The following is a 14,580-nucleotide window of genomic DNA, read 5'->3' on the forward strand; positions in this document are numbered from 1 at the left end:
CTCCCGGTGCATGGAGCCTGCTTCTCCCTCTGTCTATGTCTCTGCCTCTCTCTCTCTCTCTCTCTCTCTGTGACTATCATAAATAAATAAATAAAAAAATTAAAAAAAAAAAAAAGAAAATCAATAAGGAAACATCAGCCTTAAGTGACAGGTTATACCAGATGAAACTAGGAGGTATTTATACAGAATATTCTAATCAAAAGCAACAGAATAGACAGTTCTTCTCAAGAGCACATGGAATATTCTCCAGGATAGGTCATATGTTAGGCCATAAAACAAGGCTTAACAAATTTAAGATTGAAATCATATAAACTGGGAATCCCTGGGTGGCTCAGTGGTTTAGCGCCTGCCTTTGGCCCAGGGCATGATCCTGGAGACCCGGGATCGAGTCCCACATGGGGCTCCCTGCATGGAGACTGCTTCTCCCTCTGCCTGTGTCTCTGCCTCTCTCTGTCTCTCATGAATAAATAAATAAAACCTTTACAAAAAAAAATGAAATTGTATCAACCATATTTTCTGACTACAATGGTATGAAACTAGAAATTGGTTATAAGAAGAAAACTGGAAAATTCACAAATATATAGAGATTAAACAATATGCTACTGAACAATCGGTGGGGCAATGAAGAAATCAAAGAGGAAATAAAAAAATACCTTGAGACATACCAAAACCTATAGGCTGCAGCAAAAGCAGTCCAAAAGGGTGGTTCATAGCAATAAATGCCTATCTCAAGAAATAAGAAAAATTTCAATATAATTATACAACTCAAGGAATCAGAAAGTAAACAAAGTTCAAAGTTAGTAGAAGGGAGAAAATAATGAAGATCAGAGCAGAAATAAATGAAATAGGGACCAAAAAGACGATAGAAAAGATCACTGAGACCAAGAGCTAGTTCTTTGAAAATATAAACAAAATTGACAAACCTGTAGCTAGACTCACCAAGAAAAAATCACCAGTACTCATAAATAAAACTGGCAACAAAAGAGGAGACATTACAACTGATACTACAGAAATACAAAGGATCATAAGAGACACTACCAATAGTTACATACCAACAAATTGGACAATCTATAAGAAACAGATAAGTCTCTAAAAACATACAACCTTCTGAGACTGAATCATGAAGAAATAGAAAAGCTGAAGAGACTGACTGATTGCTAGCAAGGAGATTGACTCAGTAATCAAAAATCTCCCAACAAACAAAAGTTCAGGAGCAGATGGCTTCACGGGTAGAAATCTGCCTGAGATTCAAATAGGAATACCAATCCTTTTCAAACTCTTCCACAAAACAGAGGAGAACAGAAGAGAACAGAATATTTCCAAACTAATTTTATGAGGCTAGTATTACCTGACCAAAACCAGAAAAGGATACCACAAGAAAAGAAAATTACAAGCCAATAGCAAACCAAATTCAGCAATACATTAAGAGGATCTTCACCCTAATCATGTAGGATTTATTCCAGGAGTACAAGAACAGTTTAATTTCTGCAAACAATGTGCTACATCATATTCACAAAATAAAGAATAAACATATGATCATCTCAGTAGATGCAGAAAAAGCATTTGGCAAAACTTAACATTCCTTTATTATAAAAACTCTCAACAAAAAGGTTATAGAGGGAACATACCTCAACAGAATAAAGGCCATATATAACACGCCCACAGATAACATCATCCTGAGTGGTAAAAAGCTGAAATCTTTTCTTCTAAAACCAGGAATAAGAAAAAGATGCATACTCTTGTCACTTTTATTCAACATAGTATTGGAAGGCCAACCAGAGCAATTCAGCAAGAAAAAGAAGTAAAAGGCATTCAATCATTCAATCATAAAGGAAAAGGTAAAAGTATCACTATTTGCAGATAATATATTATATATAAAAAATCCTGGCCGCCTGGGTGGCTCAGCGGTTGAGCACCTGCCTTCAGCTCAGGGTGTGATCCTGGAGTCTCCAGGATTGAGTCCCACATCGGGCTCCCTGCATTGATACTGCTTCTCCCTCTGCCTGTGTCTCTGCCTCTCTCTCTGTCTCTCATGAATAAGTAAATAAAATCTTAAAAAAAAAAATAAAAAATCCCCCAAAGAGTCCCCTTTAAAATTGCTAGAGCTTATAAATGAATTCAGTAAAGCTGCAGGATACAAAAGCAATATGCAGAAATCTCTTGCATTTCTACACACTAATAACAAGAAATCAGAAAGATAAATTAAGAAAACTATACCATTTATAAATTAGATCAAAATCATAAGATTCCTAGCAATAAACTTAACCAAGGAGGTAAAAGGCTATACACTGAAAATTTTAAAACACTGATGAAAGAAAATGAGTATGACACAAAGAAATGGAAAGGTGTACCATGTTCATGGATTGGAAGAATCAGTATTGTTAAAATGTCCACACTACCTCAAGCATTCTACAGATTCAGTGCAATTCCTGTCAAAATTCTAATAGCATTTTTCATAGAAATAGAACAAACAATCCTAAAATTTGTATGGAACCATGAGAGACCCCAAACAGCCAAAGCAATGTTGAGAAAGAACAAAGCTGAAGGCATCATGCTCCCTGATTTCAAACTATATTACAAAGCTATAGTAACAAAAACAGTATGGTATTTACAAAAAGACAGACACATAGATTAATAAAACAGAATAGAGAGCCCAGAAACAAACCCACACGTATATGGTCAGTTAATTTATGACAAAGGAGCCAAAGATATACAATAGGGAAAGAGCAATCTCTTCGATAAATGGTGTTGGGGAAACTGGACAGTCACATGCAAAAGGATGAAACTGGACCTCTACACCATACATAAATATTAACTTAAAATGGATTAAAGACTTGAATGTAAGCTGAAACCATAAAACTCCTAAAAGAAAACATAGGCAGTAAGCTCCTTGACATGGGTCTTGGCAATGATTTTTTTTTTGACACCAAAAGCAAAGGCATCAACAGACAGCCAAAAGAAACAAGTGTGATTATATCAAACTAAAAAGCTTTTGTACAGCAAAAGAAACCATCAACAAAATGAAAAAGCAACCTGCTGAATGGGAGAAAATATTTGCAAATCATTTATCTGAAAAGAGATTAATATCGAAGATATATTAAGAACTCCTACGTTAAAAAAGAAAAACCAAAAACAACCCAATTAAAAAATGGGCAGAAGATCTGAACAGACATCTTTCCAAAGAAGACCTACAGATGGCCAACAGACACATATCCAGCATCACTAATCATCAGGAAAATGTAAATCAAAACCATAAGATACTGCCTCACACTTGTTAGAATGGTTCTCATAAAAAAAGACCAGAAATGACAAGTGTTGGCAAAGATGTAGTGAAAAGGAGACCCTGTGTGCTGTTGGTGGGACGGTAAATTGCCACAACCGCTACAGAAAACAGGATGGCGCATCATCAAAAAATTAAAATTGGAACAACCATATGATACCCACTTCTGGATATGTATCCAAAGAAAATGAAAACTCTTAACTCAAAGAGACATATGCACCCCCATGATGACTGCAACATTATTTACAATATCCAAGATATGGAAAAAACAGTCTCCATCAACGAATGAATGGATATGGAAAATGGACACACATACATGCTGGCTGTTCAGTCATAAAATATAATGAGATCTTGCCATTTGTGACCATGTGGATGGCCCTTAAGGACATTATAAGTGAAATAAGATAAATACATATGATCTCCATTATATGTGGAATCTACAAAATAAATAAAAATTAACCTCAAACATTCACAGGCACAGAGAACAACCTGCTGGTTGGGAGATGCAGGAGTGAGGGGTGAGAGAAATGGGTGACTGAGGGTCAAAAGATACAAGTTTGCAGTTACAAAATAATTAAGTCGTGTGGATGTAATGTACCCCATGATGGCTATAATTCATATAGTATTGCATATTTGAAAGTTTCTAAGCTTCCTCTTATCATAAGAAAAAAATACTTTTGTTAATATGAATGTAATGCATGGTAACCAGAATTTTTGTGATGATCATTTTGCAATTTGTATATTGAATCACTGTGTATTCGTGTATCAGATACATAATACACTAAGTATTCGTATATCGAATCACTCTGTTGTACATCAGAAGCTAATGTGATATTGCGTATCAATTATACCTCAATAAAAAAGAAAAAGAAATAATACCTCTTGGGAGCAATTCTTGGTAGTAACATCCAGGGTGTTTCTTCTAGATGCATCGTTGAAATGGATAGATAGCCTTTACTGCTATTCTTGTGAAGGTTTATGGAGTTGGCATCCATTCCCTTTTGATTGCCTTTGAATCTGTTCACAGTTTGTAACTCCCCATGAGGCCGTGACACTCCTGTCACTCCATTACCTGATATGAAGAAACTTCACAGCGAATTAAAAAAAAAAAATGACACACTTTTCTAAAGGTGTCCTATGTACATATATATAGTATTTTATTTTAAAATGTCATTGAGCATATACATTTCTTTAGCTTTTTCTAGGGAACATCACACCTAAGTTTCAAAACACACAAAATAGATCCCCTTTACTAAACAGTTTTCATTTGGGGGGGGGGGTTATGAAAGTCAGGGTGTCACAATCACAAAGCATAAAGGTACATGGTTCTGAAACCATTCTTGGGGAAATTCCTGTCATTCTCTGTACATCTGGCATTTTTTGGGAAACCCAGACCGTGATGTGTTCCTTTACAGATGATCTCCACAGTGGGCTTCCCTGGGTCTCCAGAAGAAACCAAGAAAATGGAAGCAAACAGAAATAAGAGCCTGACCTCAGGACTCCCCAAACACAAAATCCCATGGAAGATCGGAAGGGAGTGGGGGTGGGGGGCACAAGGTTCTCCTTCAAGTACGTCGCGGTAGAAAACAACAGCACGTTTACAGCCTCATTTGGTCACTGTCTACCTGTTGCTACGTGAACAAGACTTCATCTAAGACGCAGAGGAAAAATTAAAGCTATTTACATGTAACATCATCGATTAGAAAGAGGAGTAGTGCGAAGACTGCCACTCAAATCTGACAAAGAGGTGCCACGGTGCTCGCCTAAGAGGTGAGTGAGGATGCTCACGTAGTGTCCTTTGAAAAATCCCAGTGGGCACATGTGCCACAGCACCCACACCCAGCCCACGTCTGCTCAGCGTGCTGGGCTGTGTGTCCTGTGTGGCCTCTAACGCTTCTCTGCAATTGTAAAGTCCTCAAAAATCCAAGTTTCTAATGTCAGATCCCATCCTGTGGCCAGATACTCTTCTCCTGTTTTCTTAGGTCTGGTAAGTTTTAGGGTCAGCCTGATTGTTCTTTGCATAGACAATGACTCTTCACAGCTTTCTCCCAATGTCCCAGAAGCAGTAATTTACAGAAAATAGACGCTCATAAAAGACGCTCGTCCCTCTGAGACGAGTGGGGCTGCTGGGTCACTTAAGGAAAGGTCAGATCCTCAAACTGTGATGGAAAGAAACCACTGGCCATCCTTGGCCTTGTTGAAAAAAGCCCGATTGGCAGGTGAGGAAGGAGGTGCCGTGGAGAGGAGCAGCAGGAGTTTAAAGACCTGAGAGTCTTTTTTCCAAATGTTTCCATGCTAGTGCTCTTGGTATACCAAAAATCCTGCCCGAATGGCCAAGATCTGAGGCTAAATCTGGGTCCCGGGACTCTCACCCTGTTCACCAGTAGCTACCTACAGCACAGCTCACTTTGCACAGCCCCATAGAGGTGAGCTGCTAGGAATTTCAAAAAATCAAATACCCTAAATTCCCCAAAGTTGGGGAAAGGAACTGACATCGCCACTTGGTGTGGTTTTGTCCTATTCCACAGCTGAGTCGGCAGCCTTGCCTGATGTCCCCCTCTCCCTTCCCGCCCCAAGAGCCGCAGTTAGGGAAGGACGGCCACCCCAGAACGTACCCTCCACCTGTGACTGTGGCCACCGCTCTGACGACCGCAGGTGTCACGAGAACCCAGGGTAGGTGGTCACCTGCAGGGTGTGCACGGAGTGGGAGTTTGCTCTAAGGAAAAGACTGTCCCCAAATATTCGGAAGAGCAGGGTCCAGCCTAACAGAGATTTAGAATGGAAAGAGCCTTTCATTAGAGGAAGTGGCCACCTCCCCGCCCCAGGACAACCATAAAGTCCTGACCAGGAAATCGAACGCTTTTTATTAAACAAGACTTCCTCTGGGACGATGAGGACAAGCAGAGCTGGCTAGAAGTCAGCTGTCCAAGATTTCAGAGCCACATGTAAATGCGTCCTTCAGAATTTTGAGTGTGTTGCCTTTTGACCTTTCCAGGAATGCTCCAAGGGCCGACCCCGTTATGTAGACACAGTTACTGCTCTGGGACGGGATGGCCTGGGTTCCTGGGTGCAAAGTAAAGCCAAACAGAGTAAGCTCAATTCGCAGAGCTCATCAGTGCTGCGTAGGTCTTTTATGGGCACTAACAAAGCACTTTTCCCCATATGATTTATTCGCCTCATTTCTAATTTTCCTCCCATCCCCCACACAGAAACAGGGCTTCAGCTTTTTACTAACGTCTTTCCACCAAGGAGGCTTCTGAAAGGAATTCCTGGATACCTTTCTAACCAAAACCAGCAGGACTTGAATGCTCAAGACTTTAGAATAAATTGAAAAAAAAAGGGGGGGGGGGTTCCAGAATTTTTCCTGAGACATTTCTTGGCAGTAAATGAACTGGTGAATTGAGTCGAAGGCTGTCATAACATCTATACCCAAAGTCAGACTCTGGTGGCTCAAATCAAAGTAGAAAAAGCTCAAGGAGGGACCAACAGAGAAGCCCAGGAGAGGAAACAGATGAAAGGCAACGGGAACATGGGAAAGAGGTGACTGCTTGTGAGGACAGCTTCGCAAAGAAGGCAGTTCAGGGTCCTCCACAGAAAACATTCTGGTTTTCAATTTGTATGTGACTTTGCATCAGAGCAGGAGCAGGAAGGGGACCAGGATGCTGTAAAATGGCGGCGTGTTGTCCCACAGCATCGTGTTCCTCCAGAGAAGCAAATGCTTTACCACAAACCTGTCCCCGCAGAGACATCTGGGGTAGCTGAAATCTCCTGGGGGAGGAGGGAAGCTGTCAGGTGAAGGTGACCCCTGACAGTGTGGTCATCCAATTCGTCCCAGGAGACATTTTGGCAAACAGCTGGTGGGTAAGTTCCCATAGTACTTCACCTACCAGGCAGCGCGTCATTTCCACACTGTGGAATGAATTCATACCTGAGTAGAGAGGCTCCAGGCCTTTCCTAATAAAATATCTACAACTCTGGGAAGGTGATGAACTATCCTGGAGGAACGATCCCTCTCCTCTCCTCCGGGAAAGGATTCAACAAACATGCAAACTGGAATTGGCTCTCCAGCAGCTTTGGGAATCACATCAACGACATTTTTCTTTATCGGGTGGGAAGGATGCTCTAATTACACAAAATCCTCAAGGTGGTGATGATGCCACAGGACGTGTGCAGGAAGACTCAGTAATTGGACGCTGCTCTGTAAGGCCCCCCAAGTGCAGAACCGTAGTCTGCCTAAGAGATGGAAGTGCCTTCTAAAAATCTACTTTGTGATTCCTCGTGGTAGAGAGGCAACAGGTAGTTTTGGTGTTCGCTGCTTCTGCAGCTCTTGTGAGGAACACTCAGAAGTGCAGGAACAATGGGAACTGGGGTTTCAGCTGTTGGGTGGCTGGGACGTGATTCCAAGGGGAAGGCATGGGGCACACGGCATGAGAATGACCCGTCAACCCAATTCAAATTCACTTTTATCAAACAGCTATTCTAAGTGGGCCTTGCCCTTCGGAGAGAGAGAGCGGGACCATTGCTCCTTGACAGTACACTGATACACGGCCCTTGGGGGCTTTCACAGCCCATGGAACCTGAATCCAAAATGAAGGAAGGATCTTCATGTGAGGTATGGCGAACTGCCTGGTACATGGAACTTCCTGTACTGATCTCTTAAACACTGCTTTACGGGTGTCCCCACAGCCCCCAGCAGGTGGGGAGGGCCAACCATTCCAGATTTCAAAACCTAGATTCTCAGAGAAATCTCAAGCCATGAAAAGGGGACCCTTGAAGACAACAGAGGAACCGCTGGTCCAAAGAAACGCCCATATTTTCAGGAAAACATACTGATTTGGTGAGAAAATGCAATTCAAGACAAACTGTTACACAACAAGGACAAGAACTCTGGCAGCTAGGGCACTGTTCCAGAAGGCTGCCTGGGTGATGTGGGCTACTGGGTACAAGGACAGCCTGGGCTGGACTTTGACACATGAATATTCCTCAGCAAGGAGCTGGAAAGTCCCAGGCCTGTTTTATGGAAGGGAAACAATTAAGACTCAAGAAATATCGAAGAGAAAAAAAAAAAAAAAATCCCTGCCTCACCCCACCATTACCATGATAGAATAGAGAGAGAGACACACAGAGATAGCGTTCCCTGAAATAGATCTCAGGCTTACTAGAAGGGGGGTGCTTACACTTTCTGAGGCATGATCCCCAACTTTGCAACGCAGCACTTTGAACCCGTAGAGAAGCTGGCAGCTTGACAGGCCAGCGTCTTCCACCAGTTACACCTGAAAATGGCTGCCTAGCTATTCTAAATAAATATGTGTGTACCCCAAACAGGCAGTGACCACCTGGAGGCCTATTAAAGGAACCAAAAGAAACACAACTCTCGGTAGCAGCCTTTATGTTTTGCTCTTGTTGAGTATCCAGACCTGTTACTAAAGAGGAAACTGAAATAGAAGGGTCCCCCAGAAGTACAGTCAGAGGCCTCTCGGCAGCACACTTCCCACCTGGGCTAGGAAGAGGCTGCATCACCTGGAACTCTGCTGGGGTACTTCCCAGTCCCGTCCTGCCAAGAGTATCCCAGCTTTCTCCCCTGCTGTCCTCCCAATCCCCTGGGCTGTTTTTCAGGAAAGTTTGTTCCCATGTATTAAAGGAATGACATATACAGAAATGTCGTCTCCTGAGCCCAGTCGGTCATTAGATATCCGCCATCCTCTGTCCTTTAGGACACCGCGGGCACGCATCACCAGGTCCTGAGCTGCCAGCGTGTACCTGTGTAGAGAGAAGTAGGAATGAGACCATCAGTCGGCATTAGGCAGAATCAGGAGTCGAGCAAGGCTGAGAAGCAGGCATCACTACAGCTACGTAAATGCTTTTCAAATACCCCTATAGTCTCAAAAAGGCTAGGCCATCTTTTCCCAAAATGTGGGATGCCTAATGTGAGATTATGCTTTTAGGTGGTAGATGGACAAGGCACCCCATACTTTAAAGAACCTCCTAAATTATTCTGTTGAGTCCTCCTCTGAGGTTTTTGGGGATATCAAGGAGAGAGTCTCTATTTGGTGTAAGGCTGTCTTTAACGTGGATCTGCTCAGCTCACAGCTTTGCACTGCAAACCATGGCTAGCGAAAAAAGTACTTGGGAAACATAAGAGCTTTTGTTTTCAGTGATATTTTGAGGGCCACATTCTTTTTAGGACAAAGGATAGTCATTTTCTATTTATGGTAGGGGTCAATCTTTTAAATAGAATTATTTTTAAAAAGGGAATTTATTTTTTTTTAAGTGAGTTTATTTAAATAAAAACATTAATAGTGCCTGTCGCATGGGAGTACAGTAAAAACGTGAAGGTGTTTTTTGAAATGACTGATAAGCCTTGGTGTGGATGAACTATTCACTCCCCCTTATCAATGCCACACTCTCCTCTTGATCAATATAGGTATTTAGTTACAGCGGCAGGTGTGTGTGTGGGGGTCCTCCAAGAATTGGAAAATATGATTGCACGTAGAGATTTACATTTAGGAAAAAGAATGACTACACTATTAGCCAATGGCAAGTACTGACATATAACGACCAGTGTGGGAGGGGATTTTGGTGGGTATGGGCCCGGGTTGGCTGTGTGGCATTAAAAAAATGAGGCAAAACATCGGCAGGTGTCTATCCAAATACTGATCAGAGCAGAGAAAGTCTTAGCTGACAGACTTCAAAGAGATTTAGTTCCGCTGGTACGACCATATTTAGCGTGGATGAATTATTCTCTCAGCCTGTGCCATTAAACATGATTCACCGTTAACTCTGATTTCACGTTCACCAAATAACCTGATTATGATCTGGCTCCTTGTGTAGGCCTGCCTACAGGGAAAGGGTGAGCCAGTCATTGTGCTGTAAGAATATCAGTCAATTGTAGTTCTCCACATAAACGTCAACTGGCATTTCGGTTTCCACATCAATCTTGTAAGCTTGGTTAGGGTGAGTCCAGCTCCAACAATGAATCTGTTCTTTGTATGTAGATTAAACCAGTTTCTGAATCTGAAAAGCTAAAAGCCAGACTGATAAATCACCAAGATAATAAATGTCACCCTATAAGGAATGCTTCTTGGAAGCCTTTAACAACAGACCACCCTGATACTACTAGTGGCTTTTCCCTACTTTGGAATGTCTCTGCCTTGCCTTTAGGACTGCGATTTTATGGAATTCAGAGCACCAGGAGGCTCTTCTATTTCTTCTGGTAAGACCCCTTATGGATTTGCTGGGTTTCATATTAAAAGAGATTGGCAAGTAAACAAATACTAAAATAAAATAAAATAAAGTAAAATAAAATAAACGAGGCCAGCATCTAGCCCATCATTATAATATTTAAGACCAAGGTTCGTAGAAAATGATCTCAGGATTAAGATTCCAGGACATAAAGTCTTTGAGACTCGAGTCTACTTGCAGCCCAGATAGCAGGGAGGAGCGCGGCACACGCTACAGCGGGCACAGGAAGTGCTGTTTAGTTCATGCAAAATAAATGCCTTTCCTCCGGGACGATGGCTGGTAGGTGGGTAGGAGAGACACCTTCTTCTGTCCTGAGAGAATTATCAGTTTTGCGGCAGAAAGCTCTTAGGCTGCACTCGAGGGAGGATGAGGCCCCTTTCCGAGGGTTCTCCCACTGAGATCAGGAAATAAACAGCAAGGAGCCCAGAGCGGTCTTTGGCTAAATGGCCCCATAAACGTCCCCAAAATGCACATTCGGTAGCTTATACTATATTCAGAAGATTCTCTCAGATGCTCATCCCAGATTACCCTTGGGTTTATGTTAAATCGTATACCTGACATACAACCATGTAGGGAAAGGCTACCACAGTATCAGAGGGATGTTATTATCCTGGTGATGGACCAGGGTCCAAACTTTAGCCTTTTTTTGTTTTTTTTTAAGATTTTATGTATTTATTCATGAGAGACACAGAGAGAGGCAGAGGGAGAAGCAGGCTTCCTGTGTGGACCCCGATGCGGGGCTCGATCTCAGGATCCTGGGATCACACCCTGAGCTGAACCGCTGAACCACCCAGGCGTCCCTCAAACTTTAGCCTTTTAAGTTAAGAAACGGGGCTGAGTCAATACAGAGTCAATATAGCTCTTCCTGTGTCAGAGCTGCACACACCTGAACTCAGCTCAAGAGCACGCTATGTCAGGTTACAATAAAATGTGGCTGACAGAAAAAGAAGATGATAGATGGGGAAGGTCCCACCTTGGAGGTGAAAATAAGTTAATATTTATTGTTTCAAAAAAACCAAGAGGTCAAAAAAACGGACACAAGAACTCAAGCCAGCTCCTGTGGCTAGCCTGGAAAGAGGCAAGTCATTCCCTTGGCCTCTCCGGGTCTGCAGCCTTGGGGCAACAACGAGAAAGATCCAAACGAGGTTAGACAGAGCCACAGAGGAGCACCCTCAGTTCAAGGCAAGGGACCACCCTGATGTTGCCATTACTGGTGACTTTGGGTATTTAAAAAATGGTCAAAATTAGCAGTGGTATTTTAAAAAGCAGCATTAGGTCACCTAGAAAAGACGGTTACCCAGGAAACTCATTTCCCTGAGGGCTCTAGATAATTAAGGTTTTATTCTTAAAAATGGTTATTGCCTATTCCAAGAGAACTTCCCTTGAGCCTGAATTTCTTTTTACCATCCATTCTGTCTTCCCTTAGGTGCTGAACTTCTTGAGAGAGAAATCCATTTTTGCTCCTTCCATTTCTTCCCTTTTTCCTCCTTAATCTCTCACCAGTAGGCTCCCCTACCTTACGAGGCTGGCCTCTTGCACCTTGACCTAAGAGCTTCTTCTCAGTACTCGTTCAGCCCAGCCCTGCTCCAGCACAGACGCTACTGACCACCTTCTTTGCCTTTGACGGCTCCTGTCTTCCTGAATGCTCCTTTTTTATGGGTGAGGGGAGGCTTTCACGCGCCTACACACCCAAGTCTTCCCGTGTCTGGGGCTTCCATGACACACGACACAAACTCTTCTAATGCTCCCTAAGTTCGCTGGTAGTCCCCAGTGAAGGCTTAAGAAGAAGTCAATAAATATTAACTTATTTTCACCTCCAAGGTGGGACTTTCCCCATCTATCATTCTTAGTTAATGTGATCCCCAGTCTCACAGGCAGGAAATGGTAGTCATTTTCAGTGTCACCTCTTCATCCTGATATTTTTAAATGATAAAATCTACAAGACTGAGTGGGACTTCTAAACTTTGTACTTCATTTTTCTTAAGCTTTAGTAATAATTTTATTTTTTAAAAATTTTTTCCTTTCACTCCATTATTTATTTTTCTTTTTAATTTATTTTTTAAAACTTTGTAATAAGGCTGGCTAATGGCTTATCTATCTTATTAATTCTTTCACAGAACCAACTCCTGGTTTTGTTGATCTGTTCCACAGTTCTTCTGGTCTCTATTTCATTGAGTTCTGCTTCAATCTTTATTAACTCTCTTCTTCTGCTGGGTGTAGGATCTATTTGCTATTCTTTCTCCGTTTCCTTTAGGTGCAAGGTTAGCTTGTATATTTGAGTTTTTTCCAGTTTTTTGAGGGAGGCTTGTATTGCGATGTATTTCCCTCTCAGGACTGCTTTTGCTGTATCCCAAGGATTTTGAACGGTTGTATCTTCATTCTCATTAGTTTCCATGAATCTTTTTCTTTTGGTCTCGGTTGAGACCTGATTTGTGACCCAGTATGTGGTCTATTCTGGAGAAAGTTCCATGTGTACTCGAGAAGAATATGTATTCAGTTGTGTCTGGATGTAAAGTTCTGTAAATATCTGTGAAATTCATCTGGTCTTATTTTTTTAAACTTTGTATTTTAAAGTGTATTTCATTAGTGGTATACGGCTAATTACAATAAAATCTAATCTCATAGTTATTAAGATGTAAACTATATTTATTGTAAAAATGGATATATCTGAGCTTATTAATCTGACATCACTAATACACACATGTAAACAAATAGAAAACTTCCTGTGTGTTTTCTCTTTATTATGTTTTTCTTCATTCTTGCTTTCTATCAGGTTGATTGATCAAATCCCATGTCGGGCTCCCCACTGGGAGCCTGCTTCTCCCTCTGCCTGTGTCTCTGCCTCTCTGTCTCTCATGAATAAATAAAATCTTAAAAAAAACCCATACTCATCCTGTCTTTGGACCACAAACGTCTTTTATTACTTTTGCTTTTTATCTTGCAGGATAGCTTTATTGGGTATAGAATCCTGGGTTGACCATTATTTTCCCTCTGCAGTTTAGAGATAATATTTCATTTATTGTGACTCTTCTTGTAGAGAAGTCATCTCTTTATAAGGAAATATTTTTTCATTGGTAGCCTTTTAAGTTTTTTACTGTTGTTTTGTTATTGATGGTTGGAAGTTACACCAAGACATAACAGTGAGGATTCCTTTATATTTATCATGGTTGAAAATGTGTTTTACTCCTTCGAATGAGAAGATATTTCTTTGATTCTGGAAAACTTTCAACTGCGAACTTTCTGAATATTGCTTGCCTTCTATTCTTATATTTTCTCCTATTAGACCTTCTCCATTTTATCTTCATGTCCACTTCGTTCCTGGTTTTTTTTCTATCTGATTTATTTAAATTCACTAATTCCTGTTGTAGTGGTTTGCTCTTCAATCCATTCAGTAAACTGTTCAACAACACAGAGGTTAGCGGCACCAACCACCACACGGTCAAAAATCCAAGTGTAACTTTTGACTCTGAAAACTTAACTCTTAATAGCCTATTGTTACCTAGACATATGATAACATAAATAATTAATACATATTATTACTTGTATTGTGTACTTATTATATATGTTGTATTCTTACAATAAAGTAAGCTACAGAAAATGTTATTAAAAATCATAAGAGAAAGCACATTTACAGTACCATGTCAAAAAATACATGTATAAGTGGATTCATGCAGTTCCAAACCCATGTTATTCAAGGGTGAACTGTAGTGACTTTATTTCAGTGACATACTTTTCCCCATTGTGAATTCCATTTGGTTGTTTTCCAAATCTACCTCTTCTTACCTTGTGGTTCTAGTTGTACAAGTTTAAAGTTTCAACTTATTCTACTGGGTTTTCTTTGGAGAACAAGAAGGAAGGCTCCATTATATCTAATTATTCTTTCTCATAGTGGGTTTGAAGGTAAGATATAAATTTCTCTTTAATAGGGGTGGGTTACTCTGTGCTCTATGTTATAGAGAGATTTTTAAATCTGCCTTTACTAGGAAACACTATGGGTTTTTCTAGAACGTGTAATTTCTTGGGTTAGGATTCTCCTAACACAGGGGTGGTGTGAGGTT

At 41.1% G+C, this 14,580-nt stretch overlaps 1 protein-coding gene across 2 annotated transcripts in view; it reads right to left on the bottom strand.

Moving 5' to 3' along the window:
- Window positions 1-4,400: 4,400 nt before the first annotated feature.
- The window catches only part of PPM1H (protein phosphatase, Mg2+/Mn2+ dependent 1H), a 253,610-nt gene continuing 243,430 nt past the window's right edge, over window positions 4,401-14,580 (bottom strand). For both annotated transcript variants that reach the window (XM_072743134.1, XM_026001656.2), the window contains one exon: window positions 4,401-9,040. In XM_072743134.1, coding sequence (XP_072599235.1) covers window positions 8,966-9,040 — 75 coding nt within the window. In that variant the 3' untranslated portion in view covers window positions 4,401-8,965. The remainder of the gene's footprint in view (window positions 9,041-14,580) is intronic.

This window comes from Vulpes vulpes, chromosome 16 (assembly GCF_048418805.1).
Source record: "Vulpes vulpes isolate BD-2025 chromosome 16, VulVul3, whole genome shotgun sequence".
NCBI lineage: Eukaryota > Metazoa > Chordata > Mammalia > Carnivora > Canidae > Vulpes > Vulpes vulpes.